At 28.1% G+C, this 19,699-nt stretch overlaps 1 protein-coding gene across 6 annotated transcripts in view; it reads left to right on the forward strand.

The window, feature by feature from the left end:
* Positions 1–19,699, forward strand: part of kis (kismet) — a 95,568-nt gene that overhangs the window by 29,772 nt on the left and 46,097 nt on the right. For all 6 annotated transcript variants that reach the window (XM_014428084.3, XM_014428088.3, XM_014428065.3 and 3 more), the window contains exons 15-25: positions 1,564–1,720; positions 3,482–3,689; positions 6,986–7,181; positions 7,938–8,160; positions 9,042–9,283; positions 10,448–10,601; positions 13,044–13,182; positions 13,288–13,375; positions 15,321–15,420; positions 16,209–16,365; positions 16,446–16,535. In XM_014428084.3, the coding sequence (XP_014283570.1) occupies positions 1,564–1,720; positions 3,482–3,689; positions 6,986–7,181; positions 7,938–8,160; positions 9,042–9,283; positions 10,448–10,601; positions 13,044–13,182; positions 13,288–13,375; positions 15,321–15,420; positions 16,209–16,365; positions 16,446–16,535 (1,754 nt within the window). The remainder of the gene's footprint in view (positions 1–1,563; positions 1,721–3,481; positions 3,690–6,985; positions 7,182–7,937; positions 8,161–9,041; positions 9,284–10,447; positions 10,602–13,043; positions 13,183–13,287; positions 13,376–15,320; positions 15,421–16,208; positions 16,366–16,445; positions 16,536–19,699) is intronic.

Raw genomic sequence — 19,699 nt, forward strand, 5'->3', positions numbered from 1 at the left:
ATTTTATAATATTAAATTACAAGTATTTTCTTGATCAAATACTCATTTGGATTTGGTATACATTTTATTTTTATCCAATGGTAAAGGAATATTTCATCTCTTATTACTTCCTTAACTACCCACCCAATGTATTAGAAGATTGTGATTTGACAATAAATGTTTTTCTTTTGCTCATTCTAAAGATCTCAGCATTCTTGTTTAATAAAACATTCAAAAAGCTTTTTGTTGTTTAAATACTTATTTAAAAAGTAAAAAAAATATTAAAAAAGGAACACCTAATTGTCTTCAACTCCTAAATCTTTTTTTATTTATTTTTAATAGTAAATATTGTTATTTAAATTGATGACTTTCCATCTTCATCAATCATTCTCAATATTATATCTACCTTGACGTTCTCCCAATTTATGTGTCCCTTCTGCCTGCTGACCTGTTAGTAGTACCAAAAAATTTCCAAGCCCACTGGAATTGAATTAGTCAATAGGTAATACAATAATAGTAAATAAGAAGCCTAAGTTGTAATAAGTTTCAATCACCTTAAAATTATTCTTTCACATTACAACATATTTCACATACAACCATATTTGTAAATAGTAATCTGATTAAAAGTATACTTTTAATCAAAGACCTTGGTTGTAACCATAAACAAATTCTCATCTTGAAAAATCATGTCTATGATATCTCCCCTGTACTTTCCATTAGAAATGCTCATGGAATACTAATAATACTCTCTATTTAAGTTAAAACTTTATTACTGGCTCTTGTTATACAATTTGGTATCAGGATTTCCCAAGGTAAAATAGTTGATTAATTGATTTACACATTTTATCTTTAGGTTCACTTCTTTCTCCTGATTTCACAAAGATTTGAAGTGGCTAAACTCCTGGCTTTATTTTTTTTGTTGAATGTTACCATGTGCCATAACTTGTTAAAGTCTTTTATGGACCATATTTACCTGTTGTAGAACATAAAATTTATAAATGCAACGAGTTTTAGGAGGTTTAGTGGATTGACTAGCTTTCATCATTTAGGGTCCTTTATTCAATCTATTTTAAATACTCTAAACCCCAGTTTCACATATTTATTCCACTAGAAGATAGTGCGGTAGGTTATGTGGTGTATAGGTTCTCCATGTATAAAAACTAATAAAAAGGAAATCCTGCCAGCTTGAGTTTAAACCTACAGACAGTTATCATTTACTTCAGTGATACCAGGTCCAGTTAAAGCAGTAATTTTTTTTTTGTTTCATTACAAATGTTTGGAAACAAGTAGTAATAATTAAAAAAAATATCTTAACTTTTGTTACTTCATAAAACATTTTTAGTAAATTTTGATGACAAATAAACGAAAACAGTTAAGAATTTTTCTGATACAATCTTTTCATCACAGCTTATCATTTTAATTTGTCCTGTTGAAAGCATACAATGTGGCCTGCATTGAGTAGTTTTACACTGTTGTTGGTTTTATTTTTACTGTCATCCTCTTTATTCTTTTAAAATAACATTACAGCTTTAGCTTTAAACAAAAATATAAAACACAATGATTATTATATTTATTATTTTTTAGGTGGAACTGACAAATATTCAAAAAAAGTATTACAGGGGTATATTAGAAAGAAATTTTTCTTTTTTATCTAAAGGAACAACGTCTGCAAATGTACCAAATCTCATGAACACTATGATGGAATTAAGAAAATGTTGTATTCATCCATATCTTCTCAACGGTAGGTATATAATTTTATTTTAAACTGTTAGAATTTCATATTCCTTTTTCTAATAAAAACAGCGATACGTCTGGATACCCATGCTATTCAGTGTATATGGGTTTCTGCGGAATTATTTAGATTCTTCATGACTGTTTGCATTAAGTAAACATTTCCTGAAAGTACTTACCTAATATGTGAATCATACTTGCCAGAGGATGCTTTTAGAAATGGAAAAGTGCAACTTGAAGACAGGAAAACAGGAATGGGTTCCTGTGTCTGAAACTGAAATGCATGCCTACACAGAGCTTTTATGTAGTGGGGTCATTAAAAGCAAGTGCAAGTGAGAACCTATTACAAAGATATGGTATTCTGATTATCTTTATCAGAAGCTTATATTTGGAGCAACCATGTCCAAATATGACCTTAGTATACTAGACAAGATAGAGTGAAAATGGATAAATTAACTTTGATTCGAGAAATTACTGGTCTTTTCACATCTTTCTGCTAAAGATACTATAATATAGGATTTCATGTTACCAATCATAGATGAACAGCTAGTCCGGTTTTGATGAAACGTTCAGTTTAGAATTTATATGAAATCCAAACCTGCGAAATGTGTGACAGTTACACAGCATACTGTTAAAATTTGCAATCACACAGCTAAGGGACCAGTAGACACACTTGACAAAATAGTTAGTGACTCTATTTACAAGAGACAAACTAGCAGACGACCAATTGTTCTATTTATGGACTCTATCGATTGAACACCAGTAAATGCATTTGTTGCATTTGTAAAACATTCACCATGAGTGAAAATAAGGGTACTTTACAAAACATGTTATGTAATGAGAAGCTGATTCCAAGTAAAATATTAGTTGATAGAAGATTGATTGACTCATCATTTCTGAACATTTAGTCTAAAATTAGTCCAGAAATAATGAAGAATGTTTTGGAAAACATTGAGGATAAAAGTTGTGCTGGCAAAGAAATTGATGTGGAAGAAGCAACCATAAAACAAGAGAGGAGTAATAAATTAAGTTTTTTTTTCTAAATGTTTTTAAAATCCATTCTTTATATTCATTTTGCCATTTATTCTGACTAACAAGATGGAATGTTGATACCAGAATTGATTAAAACAATAAGAAATGCATAAATTCTATCGTGGTCCAAAAAGGACCCCCGCAATATTGTGTTTTTTCAGACCGTTATATTACGAAGGTTGATAAGTTGTTTCCTTTCTTCTTTTATCCAGAAAAATATAGTAAATGTCCTCATCCTGGCAGAGGCGAGGGGAACATAAAATTTCCTTTTAGATTGCATCGAGAAATGTTTTAGGTACAATGTCCATACCCATATTAGTTTCTTTCTTGATTTAAATGCTAAATATTTTAATTTCTTAAATTAAAGAATATTATTTTTAAATCAAAGTTAATTTTTTCTCATAATTTCTACAGTTAATTTTTAAACGCATGGAAGCACAAATAATGTATTTTTTAATCAATTGGTTTTCACCAACCTTAGCCCATTATAAACTATATATGTTTTGTAAAAGTGAAATGAATCTCATGGGCCAGAAAAATGTACAGGTTGGTCACTGCTGGTATATATAATTTTAAAATAGTTTTTTAATGTCTTGGAATTTTTTGAAAAATGACCCTTAAAAGTCAGAAACTACTGTAAAAATGTTTTTGTAGACACCCTAATATGTGTATAAATTGTTTAGCTGTTTGTTTATATTACTTTTTATCATGATTATATTTTGATGATATTGATATTTAGGAGCGGAAGACCAAATTCAGCATGATTTTAAGCAACAGCATGGAGAAGACCCTGATGCTTACTATAAGGCTCTTATAAATTCATCTGGTAAAATGGTTCTTATTGATAAACTGCTGCCAAAATTGAGGGGGAGTGGGCATAGAGTTTTAATATTTTCTCAAATGGTTCGGTGCCTAGATATACTTGAAGACTACTTAATGTACAGAAAGTAAGTGCTATTAGTTATATTTGATTGATGAGTTTTATGTAAATATGCATGATATTAGGCAATTGATAAACAATAAAATATAGTTAAATAATAAGAATAATTTATTGTTTATGTATATGTGTACTTCAGGGAAGTTAAAAAAAAAGGCAAGCTTTTTTCATTTTTGGAAAAACTTTCTTATTTAACAAGCTGTAAGTCCATATTGATTAACTTGAGGTCTGTCAATAAGCCTAAAAAGAGATAAGATCTGACTTCATTTAAAAAAATAAAAAGATGTGATCTGATATTCTGTCTTTATAAACATATTATTATGCTTTCAACCAAAGTAATTTTAAATTACTAAAATACATTTCTTATTTATAAAAACTGTGAATTAAAATATTTAAGGAGGTTATTAAAAATAAAATTCTTCTTAAGAAATTGCAAATAAATAAAAAGATGTTTTTATGGAAAAGAAGGTTGTTATTATTAAAAAAGTGGTACGCTAAACTGTACTCTGACTCGTTGATTGCTTAGTTCCCAGTCTTTTTCAACAGGCTGGCTCAATGTCCTTCCATAGTGTTACAATCCACTTCCACATTTTGACCTGGGCGTTCTCTTAGGATCGGTGAGACCCATTACTGTGGGAGGACACACTTAGCTTTCAATCTTGAATGAACAATGTGTAACAACATTCTCTAAATAGTGCCCTTCCATACCTCTATTGAGTTCTGCCGCAGCATTTGACCAAGAAATAACACAAAAAGATTTAGATGGTGCTAGAAGGTAGTGCAGACACATTTATGGCAACTGAGACTGATGTCATGATTTGAGAAAAAGATAAAGAGTACACCAACCTAGCCCATTTTATTAAAATGAATCGAAAACTTGGCTGCAGAAAAGCAACTCTCATTGCAGCTCAACAATCAATAAAAATATTTAGAGCTGGGAAATATATAACTGTACTGTATTTATTTTATAAGTTTATATTTTTATTTTATATGTACTTCATTGTTTGTGTTACACTTTATTCACAGGTTCATACATATTACTTAATTAGGTACTTAGTTATATAGTAAAAATTTTAGTTGTAAAAATATGTGCATCCATGATGCTTTTATTTATCTGCTTTATTTATAAATGTTGATTATCAATGGATTTAGCAAGTTTTCTTTATACCTAAGTAATCAAATGTACTTTTCTTAGTTTATTTTTCAAAAATCCCTACATTTTAATAATCAGAACAGGGTCTAATCAGAGTTAATCTGGATTATGGAAGTGCTACTGTATTTTGATATATCAGACTCAAATACACAAACACATAGAAACAGTTCTACCCTTATCCCAGACCATTGTTGTTAGCTATAAATATTTTCACCTAGTCTTACCCTTGCTTTAGGTCCAAAATATCATCTAATTGAAGGGATTCTGACGTCTGTAGGTCTAGCTTATTAATAAATATAAGATCCCTAATCAATTCCTCATTGAGAGCTTCAAACGTAACACCTCTCAGCAGGTTAATGTAAATCATCAATGCAAACATAAACCGATTTTCCCTCTAATCATCTTCTTTTAAGAAATTTCAATTGTAATAAAAATTTAAGAAAATCCAAATTGTAAATTTGGACTTGCCTTAACCATATGTTGGAGTATCCACATTTAAGAAGAGGTAAGCAGTTCTTCCCTATCCTCTAGGCTTCAGACTTCATTGTACAATAACAACAAATAACAGTTAATAATTTATTTTGCTATTTAGATATGGATTCTTATATAATTAATATTTGAGGTTTAATTCTATAAATGAATATTTTAATGTTCTAGATATTCATAGTTACACCTATGCACAATGCTACTATCACTTGTTTCTGAGGTCAGATTTAGGCTTCCTTCAGTCTATGATCTTAACCTATTTTAATATTTAAATTGTAAAATGTAGTTGACTTCTAAAATGCAAAAATACTTAAATTATGTTTAAATGGATTTAAACATGATTTTTCCTGATAAAATACATTTTAATATTTAGAATAATTAATTTTAAAAAGAGAATTGCCTATTGGTAATTGGTGATAATTGGTAATTGCACCTATTGGTGCATTTATTAATTATTAAATTCAAGAATATAACTCAAATTTTGAACCTTTCTATTCTTACTCACCAAAAATTACTTTTAAACATTCAATTTAATATTTATATCCTTTTGGTAATACAAACTCCTAATATTTTATAGAGTAATGCTCTTATTTTCCCTAACATTTTCATATATCTTAATAATGTCCTGTGTTTCATTCCTGGCTACAAATTACATTGTTTAATATATTTATATATAGTTGACCTTAAAAATTGATATATAGGAAGATGGTCAGGGCTACGGTCAAAGGAGAAACAAAAATAGTTTACAATGATAAATAGTTGTAAACTATTTTTGTTTCTCCTTGGACTGCAACCCTGACCATCTTCCTATATACATTGTTTAATATTCTTGCCATTAATAAGGATATAAAAATATCTCTATAATATATTTGTGTGTGTGTGTGTGTGTGTGTGTCGTTCTTTTATATTGTCGATATATTTAATATCCTTACAAATAATAAAAATATTTGATTATATGTATAAATGAGTAAAGAGCAGAATAGTAGTTTTAGGTTGATTATTTTACTAATAACAATTGATAAGATAATGTAAATAAGTTCCGTTTCATTTAAATTAACGTTCATGATTTAACAGTATGTAATTTATAGCCTTTATACAATGGTTTTAAAATGGATCATTTTTTTTAATGGTAGAGATGGACAAAATTTTCTCCAAGTACAGATTATTTTACTCAAATACTTTCAGTATTAAGTATAGAGTACTGTTATTAGTACTTGAGTTTATGATTGATAATCATCTACATCACTACAGCAAACTCTCCAAACATCGTAGGTTGACTATTCTACTTGTTGATCGGTTACCTTATTCTGTATTATGTAAGATGGTTATGTGCTGTATATTATATTATATATGCTGCTTATATGCCCTTGTGCTGTATTATATAAGTGTTCTTATGAATGTCTTGATTCCGGAAATGATTGTAATCATCCTAGAGGAATTGGACCTTCCTGTGAACAGCTTAAAACAGGTGCAGAAAGAATGTTTCTCAAGACTGTGTTCATTTTTTGAAGATTTATTTATGTCAAAGTTTTTCTTGGCTTTTATAAACCATCCTTTTTGTGTCCAAATTGGGAATGAATGAAACATGTTTTTTGCATTAAGATGTTCTATATTGCATAAATTTTTTTATTATTTCTAAGAAATAATTAATTTTTATTATTTTGTAGATATCCATTTGAAAGGATCGATGGAAGAATTCGTGGTAACCTGAGGCAGGCTGCAATCGATCGATTTTGCAAGCCAGATTCAGATCGATTCGTATTCTTGCTGTGCACTAAAGCTGGTGGCCTGGGTATAAATCTTACTGCTGCTGATACAGTAATTATTTATGATTCTGATTGGAATCCACAAAATGATTTACAGGTAGGTGTACTAAATTATTTTTAAATTTAAGACTTTTGACCATGCAATACCAGTCCCTAAACTCTTTTCGAAAAGAGGCGGAAAAAGTAAAATAAGAAAGCTCTTACAATTTAATTGCGATCAGCTTTGTCCAAATAAATGCTTTTGACCAAAGTTCATTAAATAACCTACAATAGGTGATGGAACAAACAGATTTACTAAAATGTTTGATTAAATAATACCTCTAGTTAATATTTTAAAGGGAGGAGAGAAAAAAGGACCCAAGATGTGCATACTATTGTTTATGTAGGAATGTTTATATTCATATTTTAATCTAATGTTTTAATATGTTGTATATGTAGAATTTCAATCTAATGAATACATTTTAATGTTGTGGCATTTAACACCGGGGTCCGATATTGATCTTCCTCTAGAAGATGACACCCTCAGTTGACTGTATTGCCTATTATTAATCTATTATTATTACAATAGTTGGTCTAGCAATAAATTATTTAATATATCATAAATTTTGTTCCTTACATTGCCCTCTGCTCCTCTTGTTGAACATTAAAAAAAAAATTTTTTTCGTAAGAACAACGTAAAAGTATTACGTTCGATGTGCTACTTTTACACATAAAATAAATTATATTCATTACTCGAGAAGATTTTATCGAAAAGAATATTGATTAAAGTTAGTTATTAAATCCTAAAATGCTGTTTTCGTTTTAGTGCTCTTATTAATACTTTTATTTTATTTACAATTTTTTTTTTTTCCAGGCACAAGCAAGATGTCACAGAATTGGTCAACAAAAAATGGTTAAAGTTTATAGGCTGCTTTGTAGAAATACTTATGAGAGAGAGATGTTTGATAAAGCATCTCTTAAACTTGGTTTAGATAAAGCAGTATTACAAAGTATGAACACATCTCAAGGTGGAAAAGAAGTTGGGGGAACAAATAAGCAGCTTACAAAAAAAGAAATTGAAGACTTATTAAAGAAGGGTAAAGATTTGGCTTATAATTATTATTAAGATAAAATTTTTATTTGATAAAAATATCAACATGTTTTTATTTTTACAAAATTTAATATTAAAAAGAAAGATAAAAAATGATGAATTTCAACCTATAACAATAAAAATTAATAAAATGTATAAATTGTTAATTTGTTACAACAAGATTTTAATAAATAAAAAATTAAACCATTGCATTTAATTGTAATGGTAATTTTAATTTGCCATCTTCCTTGTTCTCAGTAATTTGCAAATGAGATGCATCTTAAGATTTTCAAGAACAAATCATTGACGATTGGGTCAAAAAATCTATTAGTATTGACCGAACATTTATTCTATGCCCACAAAAGTAATGGGTATTTTTGGTATTTGAAATACCAAAAATACTGTATATTGACATGCATACAGTATTTTTGGTATTTGAAATCAACAAAATTCCTAAAACTAAGCTCAGCATTCAATCTTCACCAATTTTTCTTTAGCAGACATGCTAACAATAATTTTTATTTCTGTCACTCCATGTTTTTCGTTCAGAAAGAAGTCAATATGTGAATGCAGGAAATGAGATTTCAAGTTCAAGTTATTTTCTAAATAAAATCCAAGCCTCCGTTTTTACTTAATTCATTGGACGTTCAAATAAATTGTCTTTTAATAAATATCTGATCAGTGGTACAACTTACTAACGGCTAATGGATCCAGTCAATATCTTTTGGAAGGACTTCAGTCAACATTTTCATTAATCTAAGTCTAATGTTTTTTTTTTTTTATGATATTCCAACATCATTTCATTTAGTTGTCATTTCTCGCTTTGTAGTGTTAAATTTTTGAATATCCACATTCCATTTATTACTTGTTTTGAAAAACTAATTTCAGGTGCTTATGGAGCCATTATGGAAGAAGATAGTGCTGCTGATAAATTCTGTGAAGAAGATATTGATCAAATTCTTGAAAGAAGAACAACAGTAATTACCTTGGAGAGCGAAAAGGGTTCCACATTCTCTAAAGCAAGTTTTGCCTCATCTGGCATTCGAGCTGATATAGACGTCGATGATCCAGACTTCTGGAAAAAATGGGCAAAAAAAGCTGATATCGATACTTCTGAAAGAGATGAAGGGGTAAGTGCTTTTGTTACAATAACCATTAGCCTCTTTGCTCTAGCTTAAAGAAAAATGTGTGTTTTGATTAAAAACTGTATATTTTCCTTAATTGTAAACTTACGTGGAAAGTAATTTTATTTGTAGTTTATGTATGTATATTTATATATAATGATTTGCTTTATATATACTGTAGTAAAATTTAACATCTGTTTTGGAATAAAATAAAAAAATGTTGGCAATTGCTATGAACAGAGCAAGGACATGAGAAGTTAAGAAGCATTGAAAAAGTTAATTAATAACAATAAAATAAAGAAAGTAATATTATTTTGATGATAAAAAGGAAACATATTTATTTTAAACATAAAAAATTATGATTTATTCCATTTGTTTAAATCAAGAATTATGTAGAGTTTTAAAATAAAGGGTTATTAGATATATTAATTACTATTTTAATACATTTTGTTGATATATAACATTTATTTGATCAATTGTATTTGATATAAATATTTCATAATTTTGAGTCATAAATTTTAATATTTGAATAATTGCTAATTTAGGCATAGTTTTCTCAACACTCCAGAACAATGCAGTTTGTATAAAACAAATCTTGATTGTCATGCATTTGTTTTGCTGATATAATCCTACAGTACGATCTTACGAAATCTAATATTTGATGAGTAAGAAGTGAAAGTAATAATAAATAGAAAAAAACTTTCTTTTCTCAAAACCATTTAACCTATTGCATTGGAAGATGGAAGACGTGGGAATCTTGTCTGATATCTCATAGTGAGATTTTGATTCAGATCAAAAAAAATTTAAATGACGTAAATGCTTAATTGAATTACGATAATTATCAGAAGTCTAATTCAATTTTGAAACTAAATTATGTTATCAAGAACAGAACAGAGACATTGGACACTAAATAATTAAGTATGAATATTGTGAAAAAAATAAAAAAGTTTATTAATATCAATAGTGTGGAGAAAATATTGTAATTTTGACAATAAAAGGAAGTGTATGCAGGCATCATCAGGACAAAAAATAATAAGATATAGTCAAAATACAGAGCTTTTCATGTCATTGTCCTATATATAAGACATAATCATCGAGAGATTGCTTGTCATTTCTCTGTTTTCTAACTTATCCTTGTATTTTATGTTAATGTCAAATGTTTTATTTCAGAATGATCTGCTGATGCATGAACCACGTAGAAGAACTCAGATCAAACGATATGGCCATGATGAAGCTGTAATGGATATATCTGATTTAGAGAGTTCATCTGGTGCGGAGTCAGATAATGACAATGATACATCTTTAGGTGTTGGGAGAGGGAGAGGTAAATAGTTTGTTTTTGTGCTACCTATTTTAACCACGAATTAGCAATACAATGTGAATCATCTTATGGCAGTTATCCTACCTCTACTTCTCCTTTATAAAAAGCCGTAGTTGTCCATTTTCTTAAATATTAGCATCATGGCCATGAACTATTTAACCCTAAAATAATTTCCATATTTGGATTTAAATTATCATGTGTTTTTTAAAAGCAGGTATCTCAAGTTTTTTTAATAAACATTTTAATTTTTTATGGCTTTTATTCTTTATTATCTTTTAATTATGACGTTGACTACCTACTTAGATAACTTTGCTACAAACTCTGACCAGGTTTCAAATCCAGCTGTGGGAGAGAATTATTTTGTTCCATTGCACTCTTGAGTCATCTCTGTGGGTTCAGGAGCTCTCCGGTATTCACCTAGCCTTATTAGGTGGTTACCCTTTATTAGGTAAAAATTTGGTGCCTGAGTGTGATTCTGATGAAATTGCCTCTTTGCACAAAAGGAGGTTTAGTAACAGTACTTCCTTACAAAGTACTGCACCCCTAACCCTTCATAGGTTGTAGCGGCTCAGGTTTAATTTTTTTTTTTTAATATATTTCTTGTATAGGTGAGTGAAAGTAAAAATGGAAAATACACTAAATTAAAATGATTAATAATTATAAACTTAATGATCTTTTACTGGAAGAGTTTCTGGAATTAAATTGAATGTGGTGAATGACACAAATCTTCCTTGTTTAATTGTAATAATTTATTTCATATAATCAACAACAACGTTTTGGGAATATCCCCCATCTTCAGGTTGCCATAAAACCAAATTCAACAAAAACTTTTAACATGTGCTTACAACATTACTAATATATCATATATACATCTAAACTATTTACCTGATAAAAATATCTTATATATAATATAAAATTATCTTCTATTTTGTCATTATTGCTAATAATATTATCATTTAATGAATAACAACTTTTTTACTATTAACAGTTATACATTTTTAGGAGAATAATTTCCTTCCTGAAGGTTATCTTTCATTATGATAACAACCACATAGACTATAAACACTTATCTCCTACATCTATTACCACAAAGATGAACAATTAAACTAAAATTAACAATTTTTCAAAACCATTCTTTTTTTTTTTATTATATAGAACTATTTTTTTTAATTATAAACAATTTTTTTATACAATAACAAACAAAAATGACTAAATTAATTCTAGATTATATAAAACCACATAAAAACTAAAAAGTTAATTTATTTATAATATCCATATAATGTGTGCTTAAAGTTTTTGTATCTGCTTTATAATTGATTGCTTTGTCGATGTTTTTTGTAATATGTACTGATTATTTTTCTATTCCTACTATTCTTAACTATATCTAATATTTCTGGATTATTGAAATCAAATTGATGTTTATATTTAATACTATGTTGTGCCAGTGAAAGATAATCTTCCAGAAGGTAATTATTCTCCTTGAAAAATGTATAATAATTGATATTATAAAAATAATTGACAATAATATGTTTCAATATTAGCATGTAATGACAAATAAGGGAGTTCTGTCAACGTATTTAACCATGAGACAAGAAGTTACATTTATGAGATTAGGTCTCCTGCTGTAGTATGAAGATAGTATGGTGTACTATAAGTGGTCGAATTGAACAAAAGTATTATATTAGAAGATTGTTGATTGACAGTGTGTAGTATATAAAAGAAAGATAGTCCAAGTGAAGTCAAAACAACTCAAATAGTAATAAAACTATTTATTAAACATGAAGAAAAGCTTTCTAAAACTCCTTTAAGCCATTTTTTTCTTCGCTATAGTTTATTTACTATTGATTTTTTTTTTTAGAAAGTTTAATTATATTAATTTTTTTGAATTGTTGAGGTGAAGGTAAACTTCCTAGATGAATATAATCTATTCTATATTTTTCATTTTACGTTTTAGGACAATTGTCCCATATTCATGCACCTTCATAATCCCCATATTTGTCATATTCTCAATTTCCCTATTGAATTCATGTCATCTATATATCATAGTTGAAAATTGTTTTACACTGCATTATTGAATTAATTAATTCATTTTATATATTCTCTTACTTTGCTATATTATTTTAGTTGTTTGTATCTTTTTTAGCCCTGATGAAGCCCTGCAAATCGGTGCAAAATGTTGGCTCATAATAAATGATTTTATTACTAAATAATACCTTTTGACACTCTCGGATCATCTTTTAAAAAAAAAAATTATTTGTTAATTTAATTACTAATGTTTATTACGGTATTTCAGTCATACTTTAGTTCATGATATACTTTGTAACGGACATATTTGATAAATTAAACTGGAATAGTTATTGTGAATAGTCTTATTTCAGTTTTGATATATTTATTGTTTAATCAGAAAACTTTCAGTATTTTTATGATAACTATTGAAACTTCTAGGGCGTCGGGTAAAGAATAAGCTTCATAAGAAACATAGATATCGGTTTGAAGATTATTCTACAAAAGATGGTGATATAACTTATGGTACATGGGCTAGGTCTGAATGCTTCAAAGTTGAGAGAGGACTTCTGACTTTTGGGTTTGTATTTTTGTTTAAAATAAAAAAGTAATAATTTCTTTTTTAAATTAAAATTTGTTTTAATGTTTTACATTTTTTAATTTACTTTCTTCATTTTAATCACAGTTGGGGTAGATGGCAAGAAATATTGGCTCATAATCAGTTTCGAGAAGGATGGAAAGAAGCAGATATTGAAGATTGTGCCCGTGTGATAGTATGTATTATTATTTTTTTATTTGGATTTATGAACAATAGTCAATCTATGGTTTTAACTGGTCTAATATCTAAAATCTGTTTATTTTTATCTATATTATATTAATAATTAGGGTGAATAAATGATGATGTTACCAGTAGCATTTGCTGACCTGACTACATACTTCACCAAGCATCTTCAAAACCCAAAATTGAGGGATCAGCATAACACAATCCTATCTGGTCCAGCATCTATGTTTTTTCACGTCATCCTTCCATCCTTATTACACCATATTCCATTTGATATCCATAATGGAATTAAATAAATTATATTTACTGGGTTTAGATGATTCAATCCTACCAAAACCTTGTGAAATTAATTGTACTATATTACAGGTGGTATACCTAAAGACCTCAACTAATTTTTTTATTGCTTCTTCACTAACATATGTTTGGAAGGTAAGCCTTGTAATGATGATGAAAATGAAAGAAATTGTCCTCAGAACTAAACATTTGCACTCATATTTTACATTTTAGACATCAAGGAAGAAATGTGGTTCGGTATCTATCTATGGTCAAATCTGTCTGACTGTCATAACACATACTACTGTTAATCTGATCTTTATGACATTTTTAGAAAATGTAAAACACCTTGAAGACTTGCTGTGTGGGTTGCAATATTTTGTTCTAATTTATGTGGAGGCCTTATGCACAAGGATCAATTATTATTTGATTTAATAACTTATGTAATCAAATTAACTTAATTATAATCAACATCAAGCCAAATTCTTTTTGAGTACTTCATTTTTTATATCTGTATCTATTGTTACATTTCTTTAATTATCTTGATTTTCAAATTTTTTGCTATCCTCTTGTATATGATTTGGGTGGGATCTATTCTATTGCAGGTAACTAAATGTCTAATTAGATAACTATCTTAATCCACATTATTGGACTTGTAGTTTTAAAGTTGAGCATTTATTTAAATTGGGCTTCTATAGTATCTTATCAAATGTTTATCTTAAAGCTGTGTGCATGCTGGTAGTGCAGAACAGTGATAAACAAAACAAATTTAACAGCTGTAAGGACAGCGAACTGCTTAATTTTAAACAACTTTGAATGCAAGCTACCATGATCCTCCTTGTCAGTACATCAAAGGAAAGTTTTTGTTTGTGTGCGCTGTATTTTAGTACTTCTGAATATTTTGTTTTTTATTTTAGTTTTTGTTTGTACTTTGCTCCTTACTGCTTAATTCTGCATTGCTCTGAGCAGTTTTATGGATTGATGATCTTCTATTTGGTTTGGCACAGTTCTGTGTGCTCAGACTTTAATTAAGTCACTTTATGGGTTTATGGACATAAACTGTTGTATTGGTATCATGTCTTGGTGTAAATATAATAAATGCATTCTACATTACTCTAATCTAGCTAGCTGTTTGGTAAAACCTAAATATTCTTACTTTTGTTTTATTTATATTTATGAACAACCTAAAAAAAAAACACATTTTCAAAATAAAGGACATTCAATGATTTCAGATGAAATTCTTATTACTATTTTATTAAACTTGTGTACCCCGACTTTCTAAACTACACAATTTCAAACTACAGACATTTTCTTGATAAATTTATTTGGACACAATTATATATAGATGTATAATGTGGTAACAAACAAATTTTCTGCCATTACTTATTAAAGACTGAAGTGTGGTTGAATGAGTAATTTCTTTGCCCAACTATCAAGATATTAGCAATAATTTGAATGCTGATTTCATCCTGGTTCATCATATCTTTGATTCTTATTCCATCTTATTCTCTGATTGTTTTGTTAAATTAAAGGTAGAAATAAATTATTTAAGTAAAAAAAAAATAGTTTGTAATATTACTTTAAGACTTTATTTTCATTAAATTATTTATATTTTGTACTTTGTTTGTAATAATTTCTTTATTAAAAAGTACTTTTATTTTTAGGTATTATATTGCTTAAGATTCTACAGAGGTGATGATAAAATAAGAACTTTCATTTGGGATCTAATAACACCTCCAGAATTTGATACAAGAAATCACTCTGGTAATCACCTTTTCCCTTTTTTTTCCCCCTATAATTCAAAGATCTTTAAATTAGCCAAGATTTTCTTGCCCACTTCTTTTGTTGTGCTACTTATCTTTAAAAAGCAAATATTTTTTAAATTTTAATCCTTGTTTCATGTAAAACCAGTATAATATTTAATTTTTTGTTTAGGGTATCTACAATTCATACAAATAATTTATTATTAACATTGTTTATTCTTTGATGAAACTAATTTTTGTTTTAATCGTTTGAACTTAGCAATTGTGTGCCTTATAGAAAAAAAAAGTCAGCCATTTAAAAATTTATCATATCCTCATCCCCAATGCAGTACTAACATATTTAAAAAGAAAATATGCATTTTCAATAAGTTGTTCCCTAATGATTATATTCAATAAAATACTGACATAAATGAAGGATTGATCATTATGAATCAATACTTAGATGTTAAACCACTAGTAGTTTAATTGATAATAAGTAAAATTAAGTTTTAATATTAAAACAAAATCTTTTAAATCTATTTATTATTTTTTTTGTTATGTTAGTAATGCATTGAAAGTTGTGCAATATCAATGAACTAGTTCTGTTGTTTGTTTTTTTTATTTATTTATTAGGAATTTTAATATTTTCTATTTTGTTTACATACAGGTCTTCTAATGATAGTTATCGTATAAAATACTTAAGTTTTATTATTGAAACTCTGACCTTAGTTATCAATTCTTGGCTTAGAATTTGTCTCTAGGAAAGCTTTAATTGGTTTTTAAAATTCAATTTTGGATTATCATTTTTAGGGCAATCACAAACAATTCCTCGTGGAAGAAAAGCTACTCGCAAACTTAAATGTGATGGAATGGATTTTAGTGATCATTGGAGTAGACACGAAAAGTTTGATGGTGATATTTTTCTTGAAAGCAATTATAGAAAACATCTTAGTCGCCATGCAAACAAGTTTGTGTTGAATTAGTTTTTTTCATTTATTGTAGTATTATACCTTAACTTGATATTAATTGTGTATTTTTTTTTTAAAGACTGCTACTACGAGTGAGGATGTTATATTATATTAAACATGAAATAATTGGTGATTTAGTCCAACATATATCTGAGGGTACTCATGTCAGGTCTGTTTAATTATTTATTTTTAATTTTGTTTAAGAATAGATCGTAATTTTATTTTTAATTTAAGGTAATAATAGTATGCCTAATTTTTATATTTGACTTCTGCATAAATTGCATGTTAGCATCCAATGCAATGTTACAAGAGCTAAGTAAAACAGCAGATTGTTGGATCTCCATAGATAATCACTTATTTTTATGTTTTATTATATTTAGTACTTTCATCTCAGTTTATAGAAAACAATATTGTCAAGTATTATTTTGTTGGGCCATTGAGTGTAACTTGAACCCAGAAGAAACAATTTATGAAGTATTAACATAAAGCTACTCTAATTTTGTATGTGTTCATGTAAATTCATTTAACACCCAATGAGCTACAAAATGATCTTATATCATACTAGTTATTTTCATTTTCTTTATATGAATCATAGTTACCTGTTTATCTGATTTGAAAATTCAGCTTAAATTTGTTGACCTGGTTGGTAAAAGTGATTCATATAAATTCTTTTCTGTCCTGTTTCTCTAATGAACAGTTTGTTGCTGTAATTGATTACTTATTTAAAAATATTGTCTGTTGAATTATACCACACAGCGCAGTTTCTATAATCTGGTGAGTAGTTATTTTGGCGTGTCCAGTAATCCGGCACTCTTAAGAGCTCTGGCTCTGGCTGGTCAACTGTTTATTTGTCTCATGCCAGTTTGGGTGGGACACTATATTATACACAATTTGTGCATTATTGTCTGCTATCGATGCTGTAGTGTCATATTCACTCTTTCACTAGTAGTTGCACTAGCAATAAGTGTATAGAACAAGTGTAATGCAAAGGAAGAAAAATTAAATTTTATATATATTAATATACTTCATCTAATCTGACAACTTTGACACTACCAATCCTAATGTAGGGCTGAATTAGTGATATCCTACTGTGTTAATAAGTGAAAATATGATTACAAAATTGTTGGAACATGGATTAACAAATCTTTTAGTCTTGAGATTGAATAGGATGTATGTCGCAAAATTTAATGTTCCAACTTTTGTCATTTTTTCAATTACAACCACATATTGGAAATTAGGTGGAGAGGGACAGGATTTCCTTTAAAAGTTCTACATTTTTTAAACTACAGATTAAGTGACTTTACCCATTATGGTTAGAATTAGCAGAAATGCAACTGTATAGAAATACTTCAAACAATTTTGTTTTTTCTTCCCCGACTACAGTATGGCTAGAAGCAGGGTAGTGTATTTAGGTTTATATGAACCATTAAAAGTATTGTCATTCTGTTTTTATCATACTTAATTTTTTATTAAGAAAAAAATTGATTAATTACTTAGGGCATAAACATAAAATGCTTTTACATAGTTGGACATGCTTGTTACGGACTATTTTTTACTGAGAAATCTCTTATCTTTAACGAGAGACTTGAACAACCCAAAACCTCCCAGATAATACTGTTGTAGACCAACATATGGTAGAAGTCAAGTTAAATATCGTACATTTTACGAACAATAATAGCTATTTGAATGTAGTAATTATGAAGGTTTTCTATAGCATAACCAAAAAGAGGAATTAAGGCAGAGTTAGATTCAAAACAATTTGAAGTTATATATGCATCCTGAATACTAAATGAAGATAAAAAACCTACTCCTCTCTATTCAGTGTCTATTAAAACAATGAAAAGGCTTAAAATATTTTTAATCTTGGTATAAATTATAGCAGAACCTCAGCATAAAAACACCGATGTTCGTATATATATATATATATATATATGTATGTACAAACTGTCAGAGATATGGTGGTACAAAAAAGTATTCTCATTTAAAATCAAGATGTGCTATGTGCTTGGGTAAACACCATTTCTCAAAATGCCCTTTAAAATTTATAGATAAGCCATTTTGTGTAAATTGTGAGCCAACTCATGCGGCTAATTTAAGGGATGTAACTATTACTAAACCCCAAAAAATGAAATAAACTCGCCTCCTGAGTCAAGAACTTATAAATCTGAGAATCCAAACAGACCAGCAACCAGAATTACTTCAAAATTTTCATATGCTGATGCTTCTTGTCTAATATATAAACAACTGAAACAAAATCCTTGATCTACAGTTAATCAAGGCAACAGAATTAATGGTGGAAATTTATTGTCTTCTATAACTAAAATTATTATCAAAGCTATTAAACCCTATTTATCAGATATTATGACACATTTATCCATGTTAGTTGTAGCTTCTTCACGAATGGACCATAACATAAATAACAGCTTATCAACTGTTACTAATTCTCTCCTGAATAACTGTACTTTACTACAAATCGAATATTATTCTATTAATTCCTAAATATTTATTTTTTATCTATGGCTACAGAATGAAGAAAATTAAAAATTTTAAACTAGAACGCTCATGGCATATCCTCTCAAAGGAATGAATTCAAAATTTTTCTTGAATCAAACTTCATCGATATATAACCCTCATAAATGAGACACATTTATCCCAAAACATATTTAAAATCCGAGGTTACAAAATCTTATGTAATGATAGAGATTGTTGGATTAAGTCTGACTCATACTTTATCAATTATCATACAATAATTTCCATTTTATATTCATAGGTTAAGTAGATGATTAAAAAGTTAAATACTTCAAGTTTCAAGTTTATTGATCGATGTTCTGAAAAAAACATAAAATAATGTATAAATATAAAAAATAATTATTTTTGGAGTCCTTTACTCTCTGCTGTTTTACTATTAGGAAATAAAAGAATTTTATTACAGCTAGTTTAATTGTTTAAAATAAAATTTACTTTACTCAGGTTTTTTTATATGTAGTTAAGAATTAGTTATAATTTATTCATCTCATCTGTAACCTACTTCAGGGCGTTGCCCACTAATGGAAGGCAAGTAATGTCGCTTAATTGCATGTCCTGCGTCATTTACTAAATACCTGTTAATTCACCTTTGGTTGCACTTAATGTTCCTTAGAATATAAGAAAAGAAATATCTAAAAATGATTTATAGTTAAAATTTTAAATCAGAACAGAATAATTATTTATTAGAATACTAACTTCATAAAAAGCAATGGTTATATTCATTCCCAAGTTGCATAAATATTCTTTTTTATTTATTTAATATATATGTTTTTATATACATCCATCTTTTTTTTTTTTTTTTTTTCT

Source organism: Halyomorpha halys, unplaced genomic scaffold, assembly GCF_000696795.3.
Source record: "Halyomorpha halys isolate HHAL.00 unplaced genomic scaffold, Hhal_1.1 Scaffold33.1, whole genome shotgun sequence".
Lineage (NCBI taxonomy): Eukaryota > Metazoa > Arthropoda > Insecta > Hemiptera > Pentatomidae > Halyomorpha > Halyomorpha halys.